At 42.9% G+C, this 26,555-nt stretch overlaps 1 protein-coding gene across 2 annotated transcripts; it reads right to left on the reverse strand.

The window, feature by feature from the left end:
• On the reverse strand, positions 1 to 26,432 carry SLC5A1 (solute carrier family 5 member 1). 2 transcript variants are annotated; one of them, XM_069030929.1, is made up of 15 exons: positions 26,253 to 26,432; positions 24,089 to 24,160; positions 16,263 to 16,367; positions 14,234 to 14,293; positions 13,783 to 13,887; positions 9,211 to 9,316; positions 8,897 to 8,977; positions 8,322 to 8,542; positions 7,250 to 7,385; positions 6,381 to 6,488; positions 5,289 to 5,439; positions 4,518 to 4,686; positions 3,288 to 3,503; positions 2,881 to 2,983; positions 1 to 2,091 (listed from the first exon to the last, which is right to left on the reverse strand). In XM_069030929.1, exons 1-15 carry the CDS (start codon positions 26,337 to 26,339, stop codon positions 1,868 to 1,870), a joined length of 1,944 nt encoding a protein of 647 aa, XP_068887030.1. In that variant the 5' UTR covers positions 26,340 to 26,432; the 3' UTR covers positions 1 to 1,867. The 2 variants fall into 2 exon arrangements, with proteins under 2 accessions (XP_068887030.1, XP_068887031.1); XM_069030930.1 differs by lacking the exon at positions 26,253 to 26,432 and adding an exon at positions 25,328 to 25,392.
• Positions 26,433 to 26,555: the final 123 nt, after the last annotated feature.

Genomic DNA, 26,555 nt, shown 5'->3' on the forward strand with positions numbered 1-26,555 from the left:
TTCAAAATATACAAATACTTTAATACATAGAAGTCTTCATAATTCATTAAATACAGTTAATTCCATGGTCTTTAAAATACTCTATCACTGTGTTAAGTGTAAGGAAAACAAGGTTTGCACTGGTATTTCTGAGGTATTGATTTGATCTGGTGTATGCAAAGGACCCTGCAGGGATTATGCTGAATAGAAGCAATTCTACTTTGCAGCAATTGCAGAGCAGCAATTCTGCTGGAATCCAGAACATTTGGGGTTAGATCCAAATGAAGCAAAGATCCTGCCAGGAGATTATGAAGTGCGAGTGATGAAAGCCCAGGAGCCAGAGCAGTGTGGTGAAAGCCCAGAGCCAGGGCAGTGTGGGTAAAGCTCAGAGCCAGAGCAGTGTGCTGTGGCACATGGAGGGGTTGCACTGCTTTCTGCTGCACTTGCTGCCAGTCCGGAGGATCCTGTGGCAGAGCCTCGGGAATGCTTTGGGACAGCACAGTCCCACCAACACGTGCAACAAGGAACAGGGAATTGTGGCTCTGCCTGATTGAGCAACCAGCATCTTCTTTCTACACTTGATTCCCCAGGAAGCTGAATGAGATGGAAAGAAGATCTATTGTTTTTTGCTTTGAAGTGTTAAATCTGTCTTTTCCTGTGTCCCCAGCTGGTACCAAACTTATCAAGTGGAGACAATCAGCCTGGTTTAGCTGATATCCCACAGCTGTGACTATTCTCCTTCCTGAACAGCTAACTCGTGCTGCCATGCAGCAGGAATCCTATTTCTCAATGAAATCTTTAGAGGAACGATTTATAGCTTTGCAGAAAAGTCGTACAGAGCCCTTCAATGTATTTGCAAAATGCAGCCAGCATTCCAATGCTGTGGATGTTTCACCATGGGCTGGTTTGTAGCATAGTCCATACAGAGAGGCAGTACATTGACTCTAACCTCACAGTAAAGAGGTCCTTGACACACCAGGGTGGGAACCGATCAGTGAAAAATAAATATATATACACACACACATAAATATATATTTTAAATACATGTAATATATATAGTGCATATATAGAATTATTGCCTGTGTATATATATATGTATTTTGTATAAAAAGCTTCACATTCAAGTATAAGTACATATTAAAATATCAAGATAGGAGGACATTTGGGGGTTAACCTTAAACAGACAGTGTAATGTAAGCAAAATTCTTTTTAGGATCATCATGACAGGTGTTCCCCAATTTCAAAATGTGATCAATTCAGAGGTTAGTGTTCCACTGACAGTTGAGAAACACAACCCAAAGGAAAGTGAGAAAAAGGGGGGGAAAGTGATATGGAAAGCTATATATAGGGTCAAATACATTGATCTATACATAAATCCTTTACTTAGGATATCCCATGTTTGGAGGGACAAAAACAATGTTTTAATTTGAGTTTGTAATACAGTCCCTCGATGGTTGTTGGTATTTTGCAATCAAATTATCATAGCCAAAGGAAAAGGAAATTGAATGATCAGAAGACAGGTTGAAAATTAAAATAGTATCGTCAACCCTAAAAGATAGTTCACAAAACCTGATATGAAATATGGCTCACGCATTCTGAACCTAAAATATGAAATGTATCATGAGCAGAGAGAACATTGGATGGAAATTCTGAACCTCAGTTAGCCCTGGACTGGTTCAATGTCTAAATAGAAATTCTCTCTCTTGAAATCCCAGTGGCCTTCATGTTTAGATTGTTGAAATTATGATCACAAAATCACTGAGTAAATCACCCTGATGTGTTACAAATGTAGATGATGAAAATACAATGTGTATCTAATTCTGTAAATCTACAAGTCATCATTTTTGCTTGAACAATGCAGTATAATTTCAGGACTGTGATCAGGGTTTTATGCAAAGTAGCCATGGCAAAACACAGCCACAGTCAAGAGGATGATGCCATTGATATTCACAACGTTTCTCCACAGTGGCACTTCACTGGTGTCTGTCAGTTTCTTCTTCAGTGCCTCCTCTTCTTCCTTGCTCAGTTTGGGGGCTTTCTGTTGATCCAAGCCACAGAACCAGTTGTAAGCTTTCCTGCAGCATCCCGAGTCCTCCTGGTTTTCCTCGTTAACTGGAAGGAATAACACTCTGGTCAGGAAAAGTGAGTACAGATCACGGCATGCACTTGATCTCTGGGACTGAGCACATTCCCGTTCCAATTTGTGGTCATAATTCAGCGGAAACATTTTAGTACGAAACAGTACAGGAATCAAGTTAATATTGTGTTTTCACAGCTCACCTGGGAAAAGAGGGATTTTCTACATGTTCCAAGAGAGCCTTCTGCAGAAGGCACTTGGGCGTTTTGCAGCCAAGAGACTTGGCCTGGTATTGGAGAAGCAGACTATGCTTCAAAGCTTAAACCCCATTTTTTCAATACTTTCTACACTCTTAATTGAAAGACAACTAAATGAATTTGAGGATACTGATGAAAATGAACTTGGGAGCAGAACCAGAAACCCAGTAAAGAGAGCAGGTGGGCTTGCAGTCTGCTTTCATGGTGCCTTCAATCCTGACCACAACCCACTATTTCCAGGTGAATTCCCTCCAAGTGCTGGAGTCACACAGTTCTGCCAGTGCACAGTGCCTCTGACCCAGAGCACTGCCATTGGTTTAGTCCTAGAGCTGCCACCCAGCTACCATGAGAACAAGATTTTCTCCCTTCAAATCCACTTCACTTCTGATTTATGCTGAGCTTGACAAATTGGTAAAGGCAGCTCATGAGCCATTTAAATTTGTGGGGGCTGAGGTTTTGTTGGGGGAAGGGAGGATGTCTTCAACTATCAAACACGTCAGTGTTCCTTCAGGAATGAAGTAGGGATACTCAAATATATGACAGAATCTCTAGGTATTCAACAGTTACCTGATTCATCATCTTTTTCATCAGCTTTGTCCTGCTCCTCATCTGCATCGAGATCAATCCGTTCTTCTTTGCTGTTCCGCAAGGACCAGCACAAGCGGTAAAGCTGCCACAGAACAAAAGGAGTTTAATTGATCCATGGTCTGACTACACAGAGACCAACCAACCTGGCCAGCACCTGAGCCAGCTGTAAGACCACAGCATCCCAGATGTCTGGTATGTCTAAGGCTGTTAGGAGTCACTGAAGATCTGTGACAGGTAAATGAAGACTATTTCCTTTGCTTTTGTACAAGAGCTGTATGTTGGGGGTAGCTGAAATGTCAAGAGGTAATACACCAAGTACCAGGCTTTAAAATTGATGGTTTCATTGTGTTCCATTTCTGGGGGAGCAGGACTGCAGTAATACTCACATGTACATCAGGAATGGGCTTGGTCATGAAGGAGACTAACAGGATGACAATGGCGGAAACCCCAAAGAGGATCATTGCAAAGTAAAGGTAGTGAATGCCACAGATGATGAAGGGGCAGTTGGAAGGGGCCACACAGCTGCCAGTTCCATAGGCAAACTCTGCAATCATCCTGCTGAGTCCAGCCAGCAGCCCAACAATTAGGCCCCAGAAGGCACCCTGCGGACAAGAAGGGATCAAAATGGGTAATTCCAGGTTGGAAATAAACTCTGAGCTCTCAAACAGTTGCTGGAGAAAGCACAGTTGTAGTTATGTGTTACAATGGCTTTGGCATGTGGGTTTTAACCCAGATACTTTAGTGACCTTATTTACAGCTCAATGTATGAGTACAGCTGAAAGGGGCAATGACCAGCTCTGAGATGTCAGGCACACCTCAGGACACCTCATTCATTTCTTGCCGTCCATCTGGTTCTCCACACAACTCTCTCCTTCTACAGGACAGGCTTCAGCCATGGATTGCAAACCCCAGGGGCTGTTCTCTCTTTTTACCTTTGAAGGCCTAATCTGTGACAGCTCTGGCACAATGGAACCAGCCAGAATGTTGTGTCATCCTTTCTAAAATATGTGTCTGGTTTACCTGCTAATGGCCCTGAGAGTAATGAGTTAATTCTCAGTAGTGTTGGTGGGTGCCTGGTGTACAGTACTCCAGCCCAAAGTATAATAGACACATGTGTGGGCACAAATTGAAATATGGGAAATTCTGTTTAAACGTAATTTTTTGTTTGTTTTACTGTAAAGATGCTTGACCATTGGAACAGGTTGCCTAGAGACACTGTGGAGTCTCCATTCCTGGGGATATTCAAAACCCAACTGGACAGGACAGGTAAGAGGTGATATGTTTGGTAAAGCAGTTTGGTGACCAATATCCTAAATGATAACTTTCAAATATGAGTCCAAAGATTATCCATTTAACACACTTCTTGGCAAAGTGATAGATAACCTAAGCTTCAGAGCTATCTATGAATTCCTAGGTGACTGTTTATCTATCAGACTATGAAAGAACTTTTTCAAACTGATGTCTGAAACCTCAGGCCTTGGGGTATGGAGACACAGAATCCCTGGGCTATACTGGGATTAAAATAAACAAGAAGCAGTTGCTCATAACAAAAAAAAACCAGTTCTCCCAATTCCTAAAGGAACATGCAGCATATCTGTTTCCTAATTTGCACTTACCTGCTCATTGACACGCTTGCAGAAGACAGCAAGCAGGAAAACAGCAGCAATGGGAGGTCCCAGGTAGCTGGTAACTGACTGAATATAATCAAAGAGCTGCCCATTCTGAGCTGACTGCACCACAGGAACCCAGGCAATGCTGATGCCAATTAAAAGTAACATAAAAGCCCTGTGAACATAGCCAGATATTCAATTAGCCATCTGCTTAGAAGTATCTATGATCTATCAGAAAGAAAAAAACCCAGCAATTAATCAATAATTTACATGTTCATTTTGTATTTCAACTAGTGAAATCAATTATAATGGCAAATTAGCACTGAACAAAGAAAAGAAATCCAAGTTAGGTATTGTATTTGTCAACTATCCATCAGCACATGGTTAAATGTGCAATCAAAACATAGAAAATCACTTTTTTCCTATGGTTGTTATGTCCAGAGACAAATCAATAGCAGATCAACTAGAACCAGTTCATTGATGCTGCAGCCTGGTGCAGCACGGAGCCCAGGAAAATAATTGAAAATATTTCTCTTCGAATAGCAGTGGGAAGCAGTGGGAATTAGCTTGGCTGCTTCCTGCACACCGTCGATTCCTTCGGGAGCACGGTGCATTTTCCCAAAAGGAGCGCGTGGGGCGGGACAGCCGCTCCGGCCACAGGAGGTCACTGCAGCTCTGCCAGGCAGGCTCCAGCCGGCGCTGGGATTTTGGGAGGAGGCAGCCTGCGCCCATGGAGTGTTCGGGGTCTGTGCAGAGGGGAGGCTCGGCTGCGCTCACCTGCCAGCCAGCATCAGCTCCTTCTCGGATGGCCGGCGCCGAAATTTGGTGTAAATGTCCATCGTGAACAAAGTACTGGCACTGTTAAAAATGGAAGTCAGGGAGCTCATAAGGGAGGCCAACATGACTGACAGCATCAGACCGCGCAGACCTGAAACAAGAAGATGGGAATGGGGGTGAGCATTCCGTGGAGAGCCTCAGTTCCTGGCACCAGGTGCTTCTCTGACCTTTTCCATTGGCCAGCTCTGAGTGTGTCTGGTACATTTATGCGCCTGACGTAAAATCCTGCCTGACGTTCCCTTGCCGGGCAAGCAGGGCTTGGAAAAAGCTATTAACAGCGGTGCCAGGGAAACTCTTGAGCTTTTAGCACATAGCTACTTCTTTAGTGAATGCTGCCTGATTAAATGCTGGAATAAAAAGAAAATAGTATTAAGCAGACTTTTCCCAACAGTTATAAAAATAATTCCTCTTGTTTGCAAGAGAGTGCTCACTTGCTTGTAGTATATTTGTAAACCAGGTATTTGCCAAAAAAACCAAGTTTTTTTACTGTCTAAAAACCAGAGTAAGACACTTTTCCAGGTGGTGTGGTCTGGTCACAGAGCATGGGGAAGTACTGCAGGATTTTAACAATCCTATGAACAACAGTTATCATATGATGGGGCAGTACCAAAGCTATCAGGAAAGTGCCATGGTCTCTATAATATCATAACCTGGCTTTTTTGCCTTATGAGCCAGCACCCACCTCCGTGGAGTTGGCAGGAGGACCACAGGAATAGGCCTCCAGCTCAGACATCTGGCAAGGAGTCTTTTATAAATCATTGTCCAAGCAGGTTATTTTTTACCTTCACAAAAAGGGAGTTCATTTACCATTTCAACACCCAGTATTTGCCAGCTGAGAGCTGACACTGTCAGTGTGGAGCTATTCTGCACCCACAGCTAATACAGACAACCCCTTTCGTTAATAGTACTTCATTCTAGCAAGAATTTTGGAACTAAAGATGGGTCTTGGACTCCTTCTATCACTTGTTTTTACAGTCTGGCAGCTTCAGCTTTCCTAAAACAAAGAAACAACAAATACAGACAGTGTCTTACCATTTGGCATGAGCTCCACTACCATTTTTGGATAAGCAATATTTGTACAGCCCACTGAGGTGCCACAGTAGTGCTGACAGACTTCAGGCACAACACAAGCCACCACATCTGAGGAGAGGATAATGAGACACTGAGACGAGGTCCTATAAACAACAGATTGCTCCCAAATTAATAGAGATTCTAGGATGTATCTCTGTGTTGAGCCACCGGATTGACATGTTTGATTTCATCCTTGGTTTGATGGAAGGGAGGAAGGTGATTCTAAGCCTTTTTCTCTCCTTTCCTCTCTAAAAGAATACTGACAGGTGCTGCAGGTCAAAAGAAAATCAGCAGTCATTTGTCAGACCAGGGCTGAACAACACAAGGAGAGCAAGTAGAAAAACAAGCAGAGGAACATAAAGCCCACTCGCTGCAGCCTGAACCTCTCTCCTCTGCCTGCTGCCAAACAGCCAAACTCTTGGCTGGTCGGAGATTGGGAGGGTGGCATTTCCCCACTCTGCCCTCAGGACTGCCCCTGGCCCAAACCCTCAGTCTGTGACTGATGGCCCTGTCCCTCCAATTGCCAGCAGAGTATCCATCCTGGACAGCATTTTCCACTCATTCAGTCAGAGTGGGGCTGTAACAAACAGACAGCTGGGGAGGGACACTGTGGCATTTCTTTCCCAGAAAACAGACAGCAATAGCATCAGCAGAAATCTGGGAACAGAGAAAACAGGAAGACCTGTGGCTTCTTACAGTGTAGTTAGCTGTAGGTGCCTGGACTATTTGGATGAGAAGATGACAGTCTAACAGATATTTTGGAAGGGACAGAGAGATTGGCAATGAAAGGCAGGCAGCAAGAACTTTGCATTTCTGTATTCATATCATACCTGTGTACAAAATACGGCTGATCATTCCAGGCATCACTATGATAAACATGGGCAAGAGTTTGAGGTACCCACACATGACACAGCCAGCCTTCACATGGGACATGTTCTTGCCAGAGAGACATCTTTGGACAATAACCTGTCAATGAGACGTGGCAGGTATAACATTTCCATGATCACACCATGCCATGTTCCAGATACAAGGTGCTTCTTAACTTCTATGATAGCAAAAGAGCCTATTTAGCATTTCTGCCCCTAGGAAAAATGAAAACTACATGAAAATCAAAGGATATGAATGAAATAAGTAAAGGAAAATATCACTTATCTGGTGTATATTTGAGAGGTAAGACTTCTCTCACAAGCAGTTTTTTAAGCAGACAGACTAAAAAGCTAAAAAGGAATAGAATATTTAACTGAGCAGTAAATACAGTTACATTGGGGGTTTTGTTAATTTGTTTAGAAATTGTGAGGATGATCTTTCTCACAATTCAGGATGCAGGTAAATCACTTATTAGAGACACATTCACATGTTGCAGGTGCAGAGGCACACTTTTCTTTACTCATGTCAGTGTGATCTCTTGGGCAAACTGTACAGTAGGTTTTAGACAGAAGAATGATTGGGGAAGAGTCTCCAGGCTGAAAGACCAGACATATAAAGAACATTCCCCCAAGACTATGCAGACAAAGAGGAAAGCTGCATATATAGGAAACAAACTTGTCTTACTGAAAAGGGAATGGTACCTAGACCCTGTCTAACAAGGGTCATTTGTTGCATGGTTTCCTAAGCGTTCACAGCATGACCTCTCTGTGTTTTCACACATGGTCACACACAAAAAAATGAGAAAGGAGGCAAACACAGAATCTGCTGGGCACAGTTATGCAGGAATATTTGAAAGAACACCCATTCCATTTTCTGTCATGTGAGAGGTATCTAGAAACCAGGAACTGAAAAGTCACTGACCAGTCTTGAAATAACAGCCAGTTCTGTGGCCCAGCTTTGCATTACAGGGGAAGATCACACTGGACCCCAGAGTTCTGTGTTTGGCCTTTCCAAGGCATTTAGCTCCCACAGTACCTGATCCGTGCACCAGTACCACAAGGCAATGATGCTCAGGCCAAAGATGAGCCCTGGCCATGGCAGATCCCCGGTGACAGCATCTCGGAAGATGTGAAAGGAATCCTTACGAGGAGTGTAGCACTTCGGATCCACCATGGTATTTCCATAGGAGATGTTGGATGGAATCGCTTCCATGTACTTCTGCATGAAAGCCTCGTACCCTCCTACTTCAGCAAATGCTGAAAAATACAAAATAAAAGTAGCGATAAAGGATTTATTACTGAAATCTCAAATAGAGCTTGAGAGAATGAGAAGGGAAACCTCCTTAATGTGGACATAAAAATATTGTCATGGGATGCTGTTTATTACCTTACACATTCACTTGTGCTTAGGAGACAGAGTGACTCAGTGACTAAAGGGCTTTGGCAATATGCCTGACTTTTGGCAACATGCCTATTTTCTTCCCTGATAAATAGATATATGAGCTGAAACCTGCTGGTTAAGGTAACAGTTTCACTCTGCAGGATTCATTCCCATATCCACTCCAGGATTTGTGGCTGAACATTCCAGTTTAAGTCATCTGATTTACTTACCAAATCCCATGAGAATAAAGGATCCCACTACCATGATGAATGTTTGTAAGGTGTCTGTGTAAATCACAGCTGCAAGGCCACCTGATGGCAGAGAAAAGTCAGGACAAATAAGTCAGCTCTGGGCAAATGTCTCTGCGGAAATGCGCTGCTTTTTTTTTTTTTTTTTCCTTTTCTCACCATCTCTGTTTTTCAAAGACCACTGTAAATAACCTCCCTCTCAAGTTTTCATTTCTCTCTTTTTCTGCACCTTCCGTCTTCTCTTTCTTCTGGTTCCCCCAACTTCTTTGATTTATCAGGCTGCTCTGCAAACTCACCTGTGATGGTGTAAAGAGCAGTAATAAAAAGCAGGATAATTATGGCCACATAAAGATTCAGCCCAATGGCCAGCTGGATAAATACAGCTCCAGAGAATATGTCGGCCTAGAAAAGAAAAAATGATAGGTTCAGCAATGTTTAGGTTCATGATGACATGTTACACTTCCATGATGAGGGCACTGAAATACTGCCCCTTGTAGTAGTGCCCACACAAATCAAAAAGAAAAGAGAAGCCATTTTTGTGCACTTGCCAACGTTCCCTCAGAGCTGTGGAGTTCTTAATACCAGAGGTATAACACTTCTCAGAGAATTTCCAGGCCTTTTTCAACAGGAGTGTTTTCTCTAGACACTCACCTCACTGATCAGTGCTTAGGCACTGAGAGACAGATTCAAAACAAACTGCTTAAAATCGAGTGTGAGTTCCATTTGTGCAGAGCTGGACTGTGTGACACCTCTAAGACACAGCACAGTTCTCTTCCTTCAGTGCCACTCCACAAGTCTCTGTCCCTTTACTGCTCACATGTGGTGTAGCTCATCTTGCTGGTTCAGGACAAACAGTGTATTTGCATTAAAGGCAAACATCTTATATTGTTTCTACCTTTAAGTTCCTGTCAGAAGAATTGACAGCAGTTGGCTAACAGAGAGACCTTTATTTAGCTCTTGCATAAGAAAGGAATTGTTCAGGTTTCAGAGTAACACTGGGATATTAATCACATTAAATCAGTTCCTGATTTAGAGATAATTTGCATCAATGTCATTTATACAAGTTTGCAATCAGAATCATCTGCCCCAGTGCACTTGTGATGCAGTACTATAAATTATGCTTTCATCCAGCTCATGGGGTCCTGTGCAGCCCACCCGCCCTCCTCCCTTTATATCCACACCGCTGGTCTGAGGGCTCTGCACAGGGGCTCCTATCCCCAGGTAACAGCAAGTCTCCATGGGTTCACAAGCTGAAGCAAAGACACACAGCTCTGCCTGAGCCCTGGGCTAAAGCCATCCCTGCGGGGGCTTCAGGGGCCAGCCAGAGCCGGGGATCACAGCCCCGGCCCCGCTGCTGCCTCGGGGAGAGAAGGGCACACATCCCCACAGGGAGTGGTGCAGCCTGGGAGCTGTGAGATTCCAGAGAGAAAAACCATCTTCATTCCAAACACTGAAACTAAGACTGTGGGGCAGGACCTCACCCTGCTTCATGCTGAAGAACGAGGAAGAGGCCGGACTTCTGTGGCCCCACTGCCCTGGCACGATACAGCAACTTCTGTGGATCAGAGTGTGAGTCACAACAGAGGATCCCACTCCCAAAACTCTGACTCTGGAGCAGATTTCTTATAGGCTTTAGTTTGGAACTGGGCACCAGGACCTTTAGCTCTTACCCTGGTGGCTGTCAGACCATATCCTTTGCCCCATCTCTCTATGGTAATTTCTTTCCTATCTTTTCACACCACTAGTCAGTCTATGTCCCAGAGCTTTCTTTTATTGTTCTTGGCTTTAGCTTAGCCTACATTTCATTACATATTAATGGTCCTAAAATGATTCCCAGAAAGAAATGTAGTTAATTATTGAGCATTCTGAGCAATGTATTGGTTTCTTCAAATTGCTGAGTTACCTTCCAACTTCACTGCTCCTCCTTCCCAGTTAGATTATTGCCTTCCAATATATCCTTGTTTCTCCACTTATACTGTTTTATGGACACTATTTAATCTTTATCACTCTTATTAGAGTGACTCATTCCTTTATGTTACAAGCTATCTCTGCAAGGCATGGATCACAAAGGAGCAACTGGCCAGACCCATGCCAGCTGTGGGCATCAGGGAAGGGGCACCTACTCTTTAACTTCTGCACTGTGCACTCCTAGAAGGAGGTTATCCTTCTCTTCCTCTTCCCCCTGGCAAGTCTATGCCCATAGATTTCCTATTGAAATTATGCAGAATGAACAGAAAGAAAATGCTGTAACAGATTTAGAAGCTCCAGTTTACTATTTCTGATTTCTTCAAAACAGAAGGTCTGATTTCAGACCTTAATTGCCTTTTGTCTTGTCAAAACGTAGTCTATTGCTATCCATCAAGACTTTATTTTTACCAGACCATTTCCTTTGGCATAATGACCAATATCATCAACACTGTGGCTAAAAAGCCTCTGCAAGCTGCTGTGGGCACTACTCACAGTGTGCTGCACACTTAGGGAGCAGGTAGAGGTGAGGCCCCTGTATGACAGAAATCCTTTGGGCTCAAAGATCACGTGTCCTGATCCCAAGGATGATCTCCTTGCAGCATGTCCTTGTCTGTCAAGTGGCTGATTACCCACAAAGCGAGGTAAGAAATCAACAAAACCCACAGAAAATGGGTTTCTGCAGGGAAAGAGAAATGGTGAGGACCTTGTAGAGGTGTGCACTGTGCCAGAAAGAGCACAGCAAGAGTCACACAACCTGATGTGTGATACTGCTCACTAGAATGCATTGTTATAATTATATTAAGTACACTACGTAGTATTTCAACACATCAAGGAAGAAGCACATGAAATAACTACCCCAGAAGCAAGAGATACCACTCTTCTGCAAGAATAAAGGGCAGTGAGAATCACTGCCAGTCACACTGGTAGGTGTGACCTCCCTCAGGGCAGGGCAGAAGCCCATCCTTCTCTATCAAACCTCAAAGAGCCCCAGAGATCACAAGGGACTGTTTGCCAAGGCCAGCACTCAGGGAAGTAAAGTACAATGGCTTGTCAACACGTGGATGTGTTTGGATATCCAACGTGTCTGTGGGAAGGGAGGCCTGCTCCGTCTCCCTGTGTTTGCGCCTCTTCCCACAGCACAGTTCCCTACAGCCCAGCAGGGAACAGCCCTTCCCTCCCTGCTCCAGGGCTGCTTTCTCTGGGTACCACGTGGACATGGTGTTGCACAGCATGGCATAGCAAAACCTACTCTGAGATCCTCTGACAGCACCTGAAACCTCCAAGGACTGGCTGCTCTGCCTAATCTGAATCAGATATAGCAAGTAAATCAGTCCTGGGCAGATCCTGCCCATCCAAATGCAGTGACATGAGGCAGCAATGCAGAGACCTGTTTGTACACTACAGGAATCTCACTTGTACAGGCATAGACACTGCCAGAGCTGCTTGGGGCAGGTGGGGAAAACAAGAAATCCTTAGAGGAAATTGTACACTTATTTTGTACATACTTATTTTTCCTCTGCATAGCACAAAGACCCAGCTCCATGGCACTTCCCCACAAACAACTGGAATAAATGGGTTGATGGGAAGCTGGGATGGGCCAATGGTAGAGTGGGGCCCAGGTAACCTGCTGCTGTATGGATCCCTCGACTAATGGAGAGGGTGTTTCATCCTCATGACCACACTGGAAGCTTAAATTCAGAACCTGTCTTTCCTGGAAACAGCACACTCCAACTGAAAGTGTAAAATCCCATAATCAGATCCTTAGGCATGACACAGGCTGGAAATCAAAGCTAGATAGTAAATTCAGAACCTACATAGTACCTTAATAGGCTCACTACAAACATGTGTTGCTGAAAAGGACTGAGTCACCCCACTAGAAGAGTTTCTCTGCTGTTGGAACTTCCAGAACTCTGTGTTGTACCTGGGAGTTCTGATTATGATAGTTGAGCACAACTATAGCAAACTGTCTAATCCTTTTGAAATACACAGAAATCCAGCTCTGAGGCCAGCTCACGCTACCAGCCTGTTTAATTTATAACCTTTCCAAGGATCAGTTATCATGATGTGAGAATGAGAGCAAAAGGCCAGTCTTTTAGCTTAAATTGCACTATTATCACTCAGCTCCCATTCAGAGGGCAAAGAGTAATCTGCTATGACAATTTCTGCAAAACAACAGACTGAGGTATGCCTGAACTGTGGACTTCTTTAGAAGCTTGGTAGTTTCAAGATATATGGAAAATACCAGCTCCCTTTACTACTTCACAGAAACACATCCATTTACTTAATAAACATTAACTTCATAGCACCTTAAAGTTTACACCAACCACTTGCCCATTAAAAGAATCTCTCCTCTTCCCTCCTTTCACCTCAGCTGTTACAATTTCCCTCATTTCCACTTCCCCACTCTTCCATTTCCTAATTCCTGCTGTTCTTTTTTTATCCATAGCCCACTTGCTCTTTTCCCTCATTTGTATTACTGATGGCATGTTCGCCATCATAAAACAGATAAATACAAAATTGAGGGACAAAAATTCCTGCCCCAGGTTTCACAGATCCCTGAGAAACAGGCCATAATACAATACAAGTTTCCCTCCACTTGTTTTCTAGAAGAGAGCAAATGTAAAAGTAAACCCTAAAACTTTAAAAAGAAAGGCAAAGTACAAAAAGCATCAAGAAACACTGCCAGGAAGAAAAAACCTTGAATTGCAGCACAGATTTGGATACAGAGTCTCACTGGACAGAATAAAGAAAACACAAAATCATACTTTTACAGCTGTTAATTCAACCAAGGGTTCCAAACCTGAAACTGTTGACCAGTTGTGAGAGCAATATTATAAAAGGGAGTTTCTTCTCTTTAGATCACCGTAGAATGGAAGAAATGCTGTAGAAGTTTCACTTACTGAGATCTTGGTGAAAATATACAGCATCAGGGAAAGGACTGACAGGTAGACCTGGATCCGTTTCCCACCAAAACGCTTCTTCAGATACTCTGGCATTGTCACCACCTGTGGGGGTGGAGAAGATTTTAGATAATGGGGAACAGGTACAAATCAAATCAGAGGAAGATTTTTGGTGCTCAGATACTGCAAGAGTGGAGCACAAAATTAGGGGAGCTGCAAATGCAGTTTCAAGGAAGAGCAGCTCCAAGAATCAAAGGAGAACAAGGAGAAAGCACCAAGTACTTCTTAGCTCAGGTCTTAGAACAGAAAATCCTAATTTTTCAAGTACACAGATATAGTGCTGTTCTGGCACACTCAGATCTCATGCTATTCATAATGACTTTGCAATATTCCAGCCCTGATCTGCGAACATGAGCAGCAAAGACAAGTGTAATGTAGTGGTTTGACTTACCCCAGCTTTGATGTAGATGGGTACAAAGAGCCATCCTAGAATCACCACAAATATCAGAGCCTGCAGCCAAGACAAGATCAGCTGAATTAGCCTCCTCTCTCTAGACACTGCTCCCAAACACCATTTATCAGGCCCAACAACAGCTAAACACCAGTGAAACCACAAAAAGCTGCATACTGCGGGGGTGTGGGAGGGGAGATTCTGCTCTGTCCTTTGATTTACAGTTGAAAATTTGGGGATGAAATCTTGGCTAAAAACTTCGGGTATAATGCAGCCCGGCTTTCATGCTAAATGTCCCGAAGAAGCACACATGAGTATGTATTTTCTACAAAACCAGTTGATTTCTCCTCACAGGGTTGCCATCTAGTATTGAAGCACAACTCCAGCAGTGGCACCAGACTATCCCAGCTCTCTTCAGAGCAAGCCCATGATGGTTGAATGTTTTACAACAATCTCATAGACTGTACAGGATGCACCACATGCAATTTGTAAAATATTTTGTATTTTCATATTACCATTTAATAATACATTTTGGGTATCCATGTGTATTCTGTGAACTACTGATCTTACTGTCTAGCAGTGCCACAGTTCTCTGACTTAAATGGCTGGAATGCTGTCCAATATCGAGTTGGACATACTTAAATCAACAAATATAAAACAAATTCCCGCCCTCAGAGATGCACTCTGTATTTATTTTGTCCACAGGGCTTAAAGGGCTTTAAAGCTCTATGTTTTAAGTTCTGCTCTTAGGTCAAAACTGTAAGATGGACAAGAAATACTGGGTCAGCTTCTGCTGTCATTCTGATACAAGAAAGAAACAATTTCAATGGAACAGGGATAAACGAGGATGACAACAGTCAAATTTGGTATTACTTTCATTACTTCCACTATGTCTATTAACTGTCATGAACTCTACAGTGTGCCTGCTCCAACACACACAGCTATCATTGCTGCTTCCCAAACAACCATTGTTGTACACTGTGCATTGATATTGGGCCACCAGAAATCTCCCAGGAGATAAATTGTTAGAGATGTTTGAAGAAGTACATGGGCCCTAGAGATTTGTGTTCTGTTTTGGTTTGCTTTGTTTTGCCGGAAAAAGGAGAATCAAGTCTGTCACAGGCCTAATATAACCAAGAAGAGGGAGCTGACAGATAAACTGCACATCTTGTACAGTTCATTTTAGGTTATGTCCTTCTCATTAAACATTTATATCATACCAGTACTTCATTATTTGCAACAACCATTTATTTGCTAAGGAACACAAGCCAAATCCCTCAGGGTGGGATGATTCTTTCACTGTTCAGAAGTAAATGTGAGGGAAGTATCGACCTGTGGAGGCTCATTGAACCCTTTGTGTCATGGTCTAATCCCTTCCTTGTCACCCACACCCACAGAGCCTGAGAACACAAGGAAATGGACTGCAGTCGTTCATGGGAGTCTCTGTGCTACTGCAGTTTACACTTCCCTGGCGCTCCAGGAAGTTCATTTAAAGTCAGCTTGGATATCTCTACCCTGTACTGGAACTATAAGAAAACACATGCATAATTACAGGAAGGAAAAGGTAAAGAGGAAAAGATTTGTGGAATGCAGGTGCTTGTGAAGGATGTGCAAAATTCCTTACAGCCTGTGAAGAAATCAAAGCCCTTTCAATAATTTCTACAAAGCAAAATGCTGCAAAAATTACCATGGATTACAAACCTGATTAATTCTTCCCAGCATCCTGCAGACTGAAAATGTTCTTCATAAATACTTTAAAAGTAATAAAAGGTATGCATAGAGAAGAGAATCCACCAATTTATTTGGTTCAAATTCTCTCTAAAAAGCCTCAACAGAAGTGTCATCTTTTTCCAGTGGCTTGGACAGGTTAAATAGTAGATTACATTGGCTCTTATGTGTCTGTGCAGAAAACGAGTGTTGCCAAGCCCAAACTTTGACAGTCCTAAATTATTAGGCAATGTTATTTTGATTAAGCTGAGCAGACAATCCAGATGTCACAAGTTCTTCTGCTGACATATATGCCACTTACATTCCATTCATATCCTCCGATGGCAATTCCTCCAGCTGCTGCTGTTCCTGCTATTCCCACAAAGTGCCCACTGCCAATGTTGCTGGCAAACAGAGAAGCACCAATCTACAAAGAGAAAAAACAAAAACTGGCTCTTATGTTCATGGTAATTTTAAAAAAATCACCTTCATTTGGCACATTGAACTCATGCCCGTCTATGGTGGTGGTGATGATGAGAATGACTGACAACCAACTTCCTTGATAACTTTCAGGATTTCCACTCACTGTTCCCACTGAAACCAGGTCCTCCAGCCATCACATCTACAACAGCGAGGGAGAATAGGATGTTGAATAAAATATCTTCCAATTGAGTCAGAAAATACATTACACCAATATAGATTTTAAAATATTTGCAAAACTTGCCAAACTGACATTGGGATGATATCCAGACAATCAGGGAAGAAGACTGTGATCTTCCTTGTTCAAGGGGGAAATGACAAGGACATCCCCACTTGTCAAACTTGCACTCCCTCTTCCACATCGCACAGCCTGTGCATCCAAATGTGTCATTCGTGAGAGCTGGGCTTGGTTCACTTTTAGCCAAAAGGTATTTGATTACTGGATTAAATTCTGAAAACTGCACAGCAGAAATGTCTGCTGAAAAAGTGCTTCTGGAAGCTACAAACAACAGCAAATCAAGGAGTTATATTTAAGAAGTGCTAAATCTTTAAGACCCCCAAATATTGCACTGATCATTCAAACAGAACAGTAGGGGCAACATGGGAATTGATAAACAGGGAGAGATTAAAAAATGAAAGGTTCCTGTTGGTTTACAGACAGGCAGGAGCCATTCACAAAGATCTAATTCTTAATCCAGTATCTTAGACAATAGAAAAGATGAAAAGGAATGAGCTTCATTTCCTCAAAATGAACACATTAAAGGCAGCAAAAATACCCAGTGATAATTTACTGGGTCAGGTACTGAAGGATGCAGGGTGAGAAGTCGAGCATGAAAAAGAGATTGGATGGGGTGTTGTGAGCAAAGGACAAGGAAGCTGGAGAAGTTCCAAGATGAAAAAATGGAAGCGAACATTTTTTTATTCTTTTCTATTTTTTTCTTATGTCCTGTGAAAGCTTAAAAAAACAATTAAAAAAAAAAAAAACAAAACAGGATTAAAAAGAAAAACCACATAGAAAGCAGGCAAGAGAACTTCTGCTGACCTCTTCTAATGCTGTCATTTGGATCATTAAATATCCTGAGTTGGAAGTGACCCACAAGGACCATTGAGTTCAACAGATTTGAATAGCAGCAAATATTCAACCAATGTTTCTGGCAGCACAGGGATGATCACCTGAGTTTTGGGAGGATGAAGGATTTCATCATAGAAATCTACCTCTAGAGAGCATATTTATTCTATAGAGCTATGCCATAGCTAGAAATAGCAACCATGCCCTTCAACCCACAATCCTGATCTCTGATAACAAATAGTTACATGCAACATACAAATAAAATTCAGAGGTTTCCGCTCTTTCTTTTCCAGGCTTACTTTTTTTTTCTCTTTCCTCAATTTGACCTCTTCATTTCTTCAAGTCTTTTTACAGACAAACTGTTGTTTTGCTGTGACAGGAAATTTATGTTTCTAAGTTCATTAGGTTTGGATTTGAGGTTTTTTTACACTTTTCTAAAAGTCAGTTGTACCCTACAGAACTGTAACCAGTTTGTCATATGACATATTTCTACAGGAATGATAAGTTTTGCAACAAACATTGGCGAACAAAAGACCTGTGTTTCTTCTAACCTCTTTGTGACAGCAACAGTTTTTCCAGAAATGATAGTGAAGATAAAAGTACCACTTATACCAAGCATCAGCACTGTTGCCCAATGCTTTCCTTGGAGATAAATAATTAAACTTTAATCTAGGTTATTAGAAATGCAATCACCAGAAAATATTAACCACATTAATCTCTGGTTTTATTTAATGTGTTCCCTCTCCTGTTTCAAAAGTTTAAGGGCAGATCCAAGTAACAAAAGCAGCTAAGGAAGAACTTTGAGAACTGACAGGCACAAGCTTCAGCTCAGTGCCTAAAACCCCAGGACATTCTGTGGGCAATGCTGGTGATGCTGTGTTCCCAGCTTTACCAAAAATACAATTGTACTGAAAGAAAAATACAAAACCAAACCAATGCAAAACTACCAACATATTCAGGACCAGCACAAGGACAAAACAATGTGAATGCAGAGCCCACATTCACATCCTAAGTCTTTTTTCGCTGAATTAGGGAACATCCAGTGCAGCAGAACTCTAAGATCAACACATACCAATAATGGATGCAATTAAAAATGGGAAGGGAGAACATGGCTTCATAGCCAGGAAAATGCAGATTACCCTTAAAACTGCAGCACGGTCACAGCAAGAGGAGTGCTGACCAAATACCCTCACACGCCATTAGTTGCTGATGCCAGAGAGGGAAGAGAAATTTCCCATTTGCCATATTTTAAGGATGAGGAAAGAAGGCAGATGGGCTCTGGGCCTGAGCTGCCTTGCTGAAGAACTTACTGCTGTGGTATTTTTGTGCTGGAAAGGCTGATTACTGGAATTCTTGACTTGCCATTGGTAGATGCTGCTGAACATCTAAAGAACTCTGGGCTGAAACTGGGAATGGCAGAGGGAAACAATCTCTGGAAGTATTAACTGTTCTCAGTGAATGTGTGAGTGAATTGATTTTAAAGACAGATCTAGGAGGAAAGGTAAAGTAGAAAGTTGGTTGAAAGGGACAAAAACTGCTAAGAGGGAAAGAGGACAAAAAACCTGAACTAACCTGAGGCAAACGTGGAACATTAACTCTTTTAAAATATTTTAAGAGGTCAGGTCTTAACAAGAGCACTCTGTTCAGCAGAAGTAACACCACCCTGAAACAGATGACGATCAGAGTGGTTTTTCCTGTTATTCATTAACTGTTTCACCTTGGTCTTCTCATGAAGTGGAGGATGCACTGACATCCCAGCCCTGGCCATTCCCAGTCAAATGGGATGCACTCTGCAGTGGCAGCTGCACTGACAGTGTGCAGAATGCACAGCCTGTGGCTTCTCTCCCTGCCAGGACCTGCCAGCACATCCCCCTGCCCCCATACCCACCCACCTGTTGGAAGGCATTAGCTCAGTACCAAACCCTTTTCCGAATGGATTCTTAGCCCCATTCCAGAGAACAGCAGGGGCTCCTCTCACACCACGGGGTCCTGAGATCCATGCCCTGAGTTATCACTCCTCGTGGGTCACCTGCAGAAGCTGCTTCTCAGATCCCTCTTCGCTGACACATTTCTCATTACCTGGATTGAGAACTACTTGAGACCGTTCATGCTTTTCTTTAACTCACAGCTCTTCCCTGTAACATGTGACTTTACTCTGATGCAAAGGTGTAATTTTTCTTGCCTGAGTTTTTTGGGATCATTCTTAGCCACTTCGGAAAAATCAGTAAAATTCAATATTACTGCCATGCTTCCAAGGCTCTGAGACTCAAAGAAGGAAGTGTGGGGTTTTATTCTTCTTTCTCTATTAATCTGAAAATTCTATGAATTATTACCCAACTAAACCACATCTCTACAATTCCCAATGTACTAAGCAGGAGGGATGGATATACAATACTCATCAAAATGTCTGTGCTCCGACAAACCCGATGGTTGCTGGAACAGCACAGGCTCAGAAGGCTGATCTGGTACCTCCCCACATTGTACTCTGAGACAGAAACAACACCTCCCAGCCAGCTGGAATTCTCACGAATTCTGTAGAAATCCATTTCACTGAACTTTTACTTTTGTATCAGAGCTTTGCTTTGAGTATTTTATTATTCTTTTTACCCTGAAAACTATTGATTTAACCCTATATTTTTTGCATGGAACTTGACAAAATAAGGTAATTTCTCACTCTACTTTACCTAAGAAAAGGAAATGCAAATCTTATTCACAGCACAATTGTCGCTCCTGGTACCTCATAGCAGTATCAGATTCAGCAAGTAGGGAAAATTCTGAGAATATGTAAAACTTAACTGGCTGCAAAGATCAGAGAAATCATGCCACTAGTCAGTTCTGATGGCCACAAAGATAAGCTGTGCACAGCCGAAGCAAGAATCTATTGTTTTTTTTTCCCCTAATTCTTATCTGTCTCACAAAGATCAAAATGTACATGACAACAAACTAGCTGAGTTACATTTTTTGTTTGGAGTGCCCTTGACCCTGCATCCTTCCTACCTACTGTTCAGTATATCTTTCTAACAGACCTGGGCTTCAGATGCCCAGCAGATAACTCTTTGTCCTATTACCATTCAAGCCTCAGGAACTGAGGTGTAGAAGGTAACCCATAATTTTGTGCAGACAGCTCTGTCTGCAAAACTACAGAACCTGAAGAAGAAAATTCAAAAGCAGGAGAACTTCAACAGTTTGGGGTTTTTTTAATTGTGCATGAAAGGCTGTTAATCTTGTGAGAGTGGCTGCTACCAAAGCTGACTGTTCTGCAGGAACAGATCTTCATTTTGTACAATGGCAGGAAGTATTTGGCTGAAACCAACTCCTTCATCTGGCAAAGGAAGCTGAAGTTAGCAAGGCCCATTGCTACAGAGCTGTCACTTGCCTGGAACTTCTCTGTGTCTTTTTGGAAAAAGCCGAGCTGATTATGAGGATTTAAAGAGCCATATGAAACTTTCCTGAAGGTATTTCCCTCAAAACCCAAGAGACCAAAACCAGTTTCTTGAAGATTCTTCTCTCAGTTTCTGTAAAAAGACTGTGGAAAGGGCACAGCATTTCATACCATTATGATTAACCAACGATAGATATCAGTTTCTAGTAATCTGTGAGAATGTTCTTATATACCTTTATTCCTAATTAACCACTGGAACTACTGAGATGGCTCAGCCACTGCACAGGGGTGGTGATTCCAGTAAACTAACAAGGGAGTGACCTCTCATCTCAGCCAGAAAACTATCTCTGGGCTTGGTTCTGCAAAATGTTGAACGACTTTCTTGGATTCTGCTGAAGCAGAACAAACAGAGCCAAAGCAGGACAGATTTGTCCCAGGATGTGTCTTGGTCCTACCTTATACATTGAGAAATTGAATCACAATCACAGTTTGCCAGTGACAGACAAACATTGAAAATCCATATTAAAAGTAGGAATAACCTCTAGCCCTTCATTACCAGCGTCTCCTCTAGTCTACCAAACCACAGATATTACATGGTTTAAGTGAACAGAATCCCTTTCCCTGCTTGTCAGTAAGAGGTCCCAATACACTGCTAATGAGCCTCTTTCCTCGTGGGGTCAGAAAAGCCACTTGTGGGTGCCCTGCAGAGCATAGAACACAGGCAACCACTGAAAAATAGAATTAGTTTAAGGGAAGTAAGTTTATAACAAGTTTGTGGAAGGATTTTTTTCTTCATTTTTCTCTGTTCCAGAAAGCAATTACATGACAAGGGTCATTATCCTGAAATGGCAGGGGAGAAATCTGACAAACAAGAGTCCAAAACAACTGCCCCCACCCTGACTGTGGAAATGCACTGGGTCTCTTCAGAGCTATTCCAGGTTATTCCAGGTTAGCCCTGACTTGGAACAAAAGAGAAGTCAAAGCACAAAAGTAAAAGATCACACACAGCTTCAGCTGTTGCAGAACTGAGATCACATCTCTGACTAAACTTCCTATACTTTCATTGGTTTCCTCATCATTTCAGCCTAGTTTGCTCTGGGTGATGGACATCTCATCTACATGCTAAGCTGTGGGAATTGGTGTTTTGGAATCTCTTTTTATCCAAGGCAAACTTTCCAGGGTGATGCTGCTGACACGGTATTTAGTTAGTGGTTTTGGAGTGCTTGCTCTTTGTTTATTTTGAGTGATAAGCGGAAGAATAGCAAGAAGGGTTTATTTTTATGGCATGGGAAGACACTCCTGGCATTCCAAAGGGAAGGATTGAAGAGGAGATCTAGGACTCCACTGAGGACTAGCACTTTGTCCATGCCGAGCTCACAGAGTTTGGGAAGGAGAGAGGGGATCCTGGCAGGAACTATGGGGTGATCCCCGTTAGCTTCCCTTGGAGGAGGAGAGCTTGCTGAGTCTGTTGGGTTTGTGTTGGCAGAGGACTCGGTGTCAGATCCTCTCCCCCAAGTCTCACAGGAATCATTAGGAGTTCTCAGTGCCACTGCAGCAAGACAGAACTTTTCTGTTGCGGCGGGGATTACTGTAACACGCATATATCAAACCAGGAGTCCCGTGGAAAAAGAAATATCTATGGACAGATTCTTGATAGATGTTTCAGAGATGTTTATTTCTCCAGCTGCATGGCCGGAGCTCAGCTCAGGAACTCCGCAGTCACGGGACCCCGGGACCTTTTGCTCATCCCGGGGAACACAAACCAACCAATGGGGAACGAGGCTGACAGGGGCAGGGAAACCCCGTGTCTCTCCCCCCCAGGGCCCCTCCCCCAGGGCCCCATGGCAGGGTGAGGGACCCCAACACTTTTCTATGGTGAGTCTTTGCTGCCTTGCTGCCTCCATCTCAATTTACATCTGCACAAAAGGATATTCATATTCCCCCTGACAGGCAGACAGAATTGCACAAGGTTAAAACCAGCCCACCGATTAAAGTGACAATTAAGCAAAGTAATCTGGTTTTAGTTTTCTTTCTCTTCTCCCAGAATTATGGGTTTTATCTTAAAATAACTTGGAAACTTTCTCTTTCCTCAATCTTCCAATAGAACCTGAATTTTCTTAGATCTACTACATCAGATGAGGAAACCTTTTACTGTCATTGGGGTTTAATCCTTTCCTGTCCTTAAAGAGGCTGTCCCAATGTCTTCTAAAGGCAGAGGGCAGCTCTCTGAAGCACAAGACTGAATGGTGTGTAGGTATTTCTGCAGCCTACTTCAAGAAAATTCTTAAATCTTTAGGGAACCAATATTTACTCTCACTCTTCTGGTCCTGTAACTGAACCAATGTGTGCAGAGTCTTGACTCCCAAACCTTAATGAAGTGCAAAAACATTTTCTGAAACTGAATGCAAGATCAGGAATGTTGAGGAATTCCATTCAAACAAATGGAATCATGTAAAACACGAGTAATACAGAAAATGCACGTTTGTCTAAGTTTTCTGCTTTTCATATTAAAGAGACTGTTTGATCAGGAAGAAATAGATAATTGTTTCTAATATAATTTCTGCTAAAGGCCTGATGGAATGGATGGCTAAGAACACTTGGTGCCTGTGACTCCTGTTCTCTACCTTGGAAGATAATAGAGATCCACAGAAGACAAAGTGTAAGCCACAGCTAATCTTTAAATACATTTAAAATATATTTTACCAACAACATATCAGAACATTTCCAGGATTCTTCTCATTGTACAAGACCAGAACTTGCTATCAAAAGTAGAAACAATAGAGCAATAAATGGGAAAATTTCAATAAATTAATTCCTGTCTCTGATAACCTCAAAATGAGCCAGCTTCTTTGAGTGCAGTGGAGAGAATATATTCCAAATATTAAAAAGTTTTAAAGTAGGATGAAAGGCAAAGCACTGGACTTGTCTGTACTGACACTACTAATGTATTTATGTTCAAACAAGTTGATCACATAATCAAGACAGCTCAGAGCTGAACGCAGACAAGTTCTGCCAACACTTTTCTCTGCCCATCCAGTGGCTTTGTTTGTGCAGTTTGCCCTGTGACACCATGGCTGGAGAAAGAGTTGGATTTGCATCTACACAACCAAGCTACCACAGCCTCAGCAGTATCATAGAGATCTTGATATGTAAGGACAGTCCCAGGGGTGCAGATGCACATCCTATGTTTTATATACATACACTACACAGCACTCACCGGCCACCAAGCCATGCTCCGTCCAGCCAGGAAAAACCCACCCACTGTGCCTCGGTTGGTGGAGTACATAGCCTGGAAAAAAGGAAAACAGAAAGTTTTAATTGTATTTCAAGTGTACTAGGCAAGAGTACTATACACAGACTGAGAACAAACAGCTAGAATGAAGGGATAATAAAATGCATGGGGGCAGGGTAAAGTGAAATAAACAGAGTGGCTGAAAAGAACAATCTTATGATGAAGAAAATAATACAATGTAGCAATGATTCTTTTATCTAGGTCTACATTAGGCATTCGAGTTTCATTGCTTCACCTTTCATTATAGTGTGAAACACTAAAATAAAATTAAATTTAACCAAGAAAAGTCATCACACAAATAAAAGCTCACATGAATTTTTCATTGGGGTGAAAAGCCTTTGATTTCAGGCATCAACACAGACTATAAGGTGCAAGTTTATTAACAGAAAGTATGCAGCTTTTTTTACTCAATATCATCCTGCCTCTACAGGTATCTGTTTTCTTGTTGTGATGTCAGCATTGTGCCTGATTCCCTCTGAAGTTCTGAAAGAAGAAGCCAGTGAAAATTTCCTTTTCACAAACTCATTTTGTCTTTGCCAAGGGATGGGCTTTAGAGGGAAGCTTCTTCCAATTTTTCTTAATGACCCTGAGCCATTATTTACTGGATTCCCATTGTCTTCTCTGATGGACTTTGAACAGGTAAATAAAGAAGGCCTGGGAAAATCAACCATGTATTTTCTTCTGATGCAGAAGAAATGAAGTAAATATGATGGATTTACATTTAACTACACACAGCAACTGAGTAAGTATTTGTCCAATAATGATGTCATCATGGCTGGAAAGAAACAGTTCCAGGAATTAACTCAGCACACAATGGCCTCAGAAGCCACAGATCAGCCCTTTATTGTCAGAGATCTTTAACATAAAGTTCAACTACAGCAACAGCCAGACTCTCATGGCAAAGACCCAGCTCCCTCCTGCCAGACAACAAGGTGTTCTGGTGGACTGGGGCTTCATACTTTTGGCTATATTTTTGGCCTCTACTCCCATGCTGAAGAGGCAAAGAAAAGGTTGTGTCCACTTTGTGTGAACCCTAAATTTTTGGTGGCCTTCAAAATATTGCCAGGCTGTTAGAAAGGGAAGTTGGTTCTGCAGCTGACTTTTCTGCACCGTGAAATGTTCCTGGGATGCTCCTGGAAAGCAAAGGATTCCTGAGGGGCATACCTCCTCTCTGCTTGTTAATGGTCAGGTGTTCAGGTCACCAGGAGAGTCAGGGAAACCCGAATTCAGTGACATTCCACTCTTCATACCACTGTAGCTCAGTATTGTCCCATTCCCTCCAAACACTCCAGCTCTGAGGTCCCAACGCTGGGCTGGGAGCTGCGTTTCCGCTGGTTCCCGGTGCTCTGTTTCCCTTGGCTCCGGGCTCGCCTCGCAGCGCTGCCGGGCGAGGGCAGAAGGCACCGCCGCGCTGGGCCACGACCACAGAGGCACCGCCAGCACCTGCCGCCCCCGGAGCTGTTCCTGCCTCACAGGTACAATGATTTTGCACCCTGGAGTCAAGAAACAGCCCCGGCAACGCTGCCCTCAAACGGCACCCACAGCCCCGGCCGAGGCGGATCTGCCATCCCGTCCCTGCCATCCCGTCCCTGCCATCCCGTCCCTGCCACCGTCCCAGCCCCAGCGGCGGCGGCGCTGCCACACGGCCACCCCACCCCCGCCCACACCTCCCTTCCCACCACTGCAATTCCCCCTTCCCGCTATTTCCTATGGCATCACCTCACATCACCAATTCTCCCTGCAGTCCCAGTGCTCCGTGGCCAAATCCCACCTCTCAGGTCCAGCCTGTTTCGAAGAGGGACCCTGGCTGATCTTTACTGATCACGTCTCTCTGCTCTGTCTCACACAAACCTCATTACTCCACCTTTCCCACTAGTTCCATTCATCCACCTAAAGGGATGCCTCCCTGGGTCACCGTCCTCTCTACAGTAAATAAGTGCCCACATTTTGCCCACCATGCAGTTGTTAACTATCTCAATTAAGCATCAAAATCTTTATACCATTACACATTCTCACTTACTGAGCCATTTTGCCAAGACTCTATAAACTACCTGCTCACTAAGTAAAACAAAATAAAATCCCAACATACCCATAGTCCCACTGCCAGAACCACCAAAAAATAGATGACAATAACAGAGATGTCCACAGGATTGTTGATCCTTATGGTGGATTCCATCCTGGCTGCTTCTCTGGCTTTCTTCTTCTTTCTCTCCTTATATGCTTCTTGCAGAGTTCAGGTTAATGATAAACTGCTGTCATCCCCTACGTCTTATATAATATATAACTTCAGATTCACTTGTCTCCAATGGGACACAAGTTGAAGCTGCTGCTTTTCCTTGGACAACAACTCTTTCCCAAATAGTGCTCCTCTGTTACAGGTGCTGCAGATTTC

This window comes from Aphelocoma coerulescens, chromosome 15, assembly GCF_041296385.1.
Source record: "Aphelocoma coerulescens isolate FSJ_1873_10779 chromosome 15, UR_Acoe_1.0, whole genome shotgun sequence".
NCBI classification, from domain to species: Eukaryota; Metazoa; Chordata; class Aves; order Passeriformes; family Corvidae; genus Aphelocoma; species Aphelocoma coerulescens.

Excerpts from the sequence above, each read along its gene's own strand:
- SLC5A1 (XM_069030929.1), bottom strand. The coding sequence starts at position 26,339 with ATGGAATCCACCATAAGGATCAACAATCCTGTGGACATCTCTGTTATT. Across the intron at positions 24,161-26,252 it reads TTCTGGCAGTGGGACTATGG|GCTATGTACTCCACCAACCG; the intron begins GTATGTTGGGAT and ends CCTTTTTTCCAG. Across the intron at positions 8,543-8,896 it reads CTTTATTCTCATGGGATTTG|CATTTGCTGAAGTAGGAGGG; the intron begins GTAAGTAAATCA and ends TGTATTTTTCAG.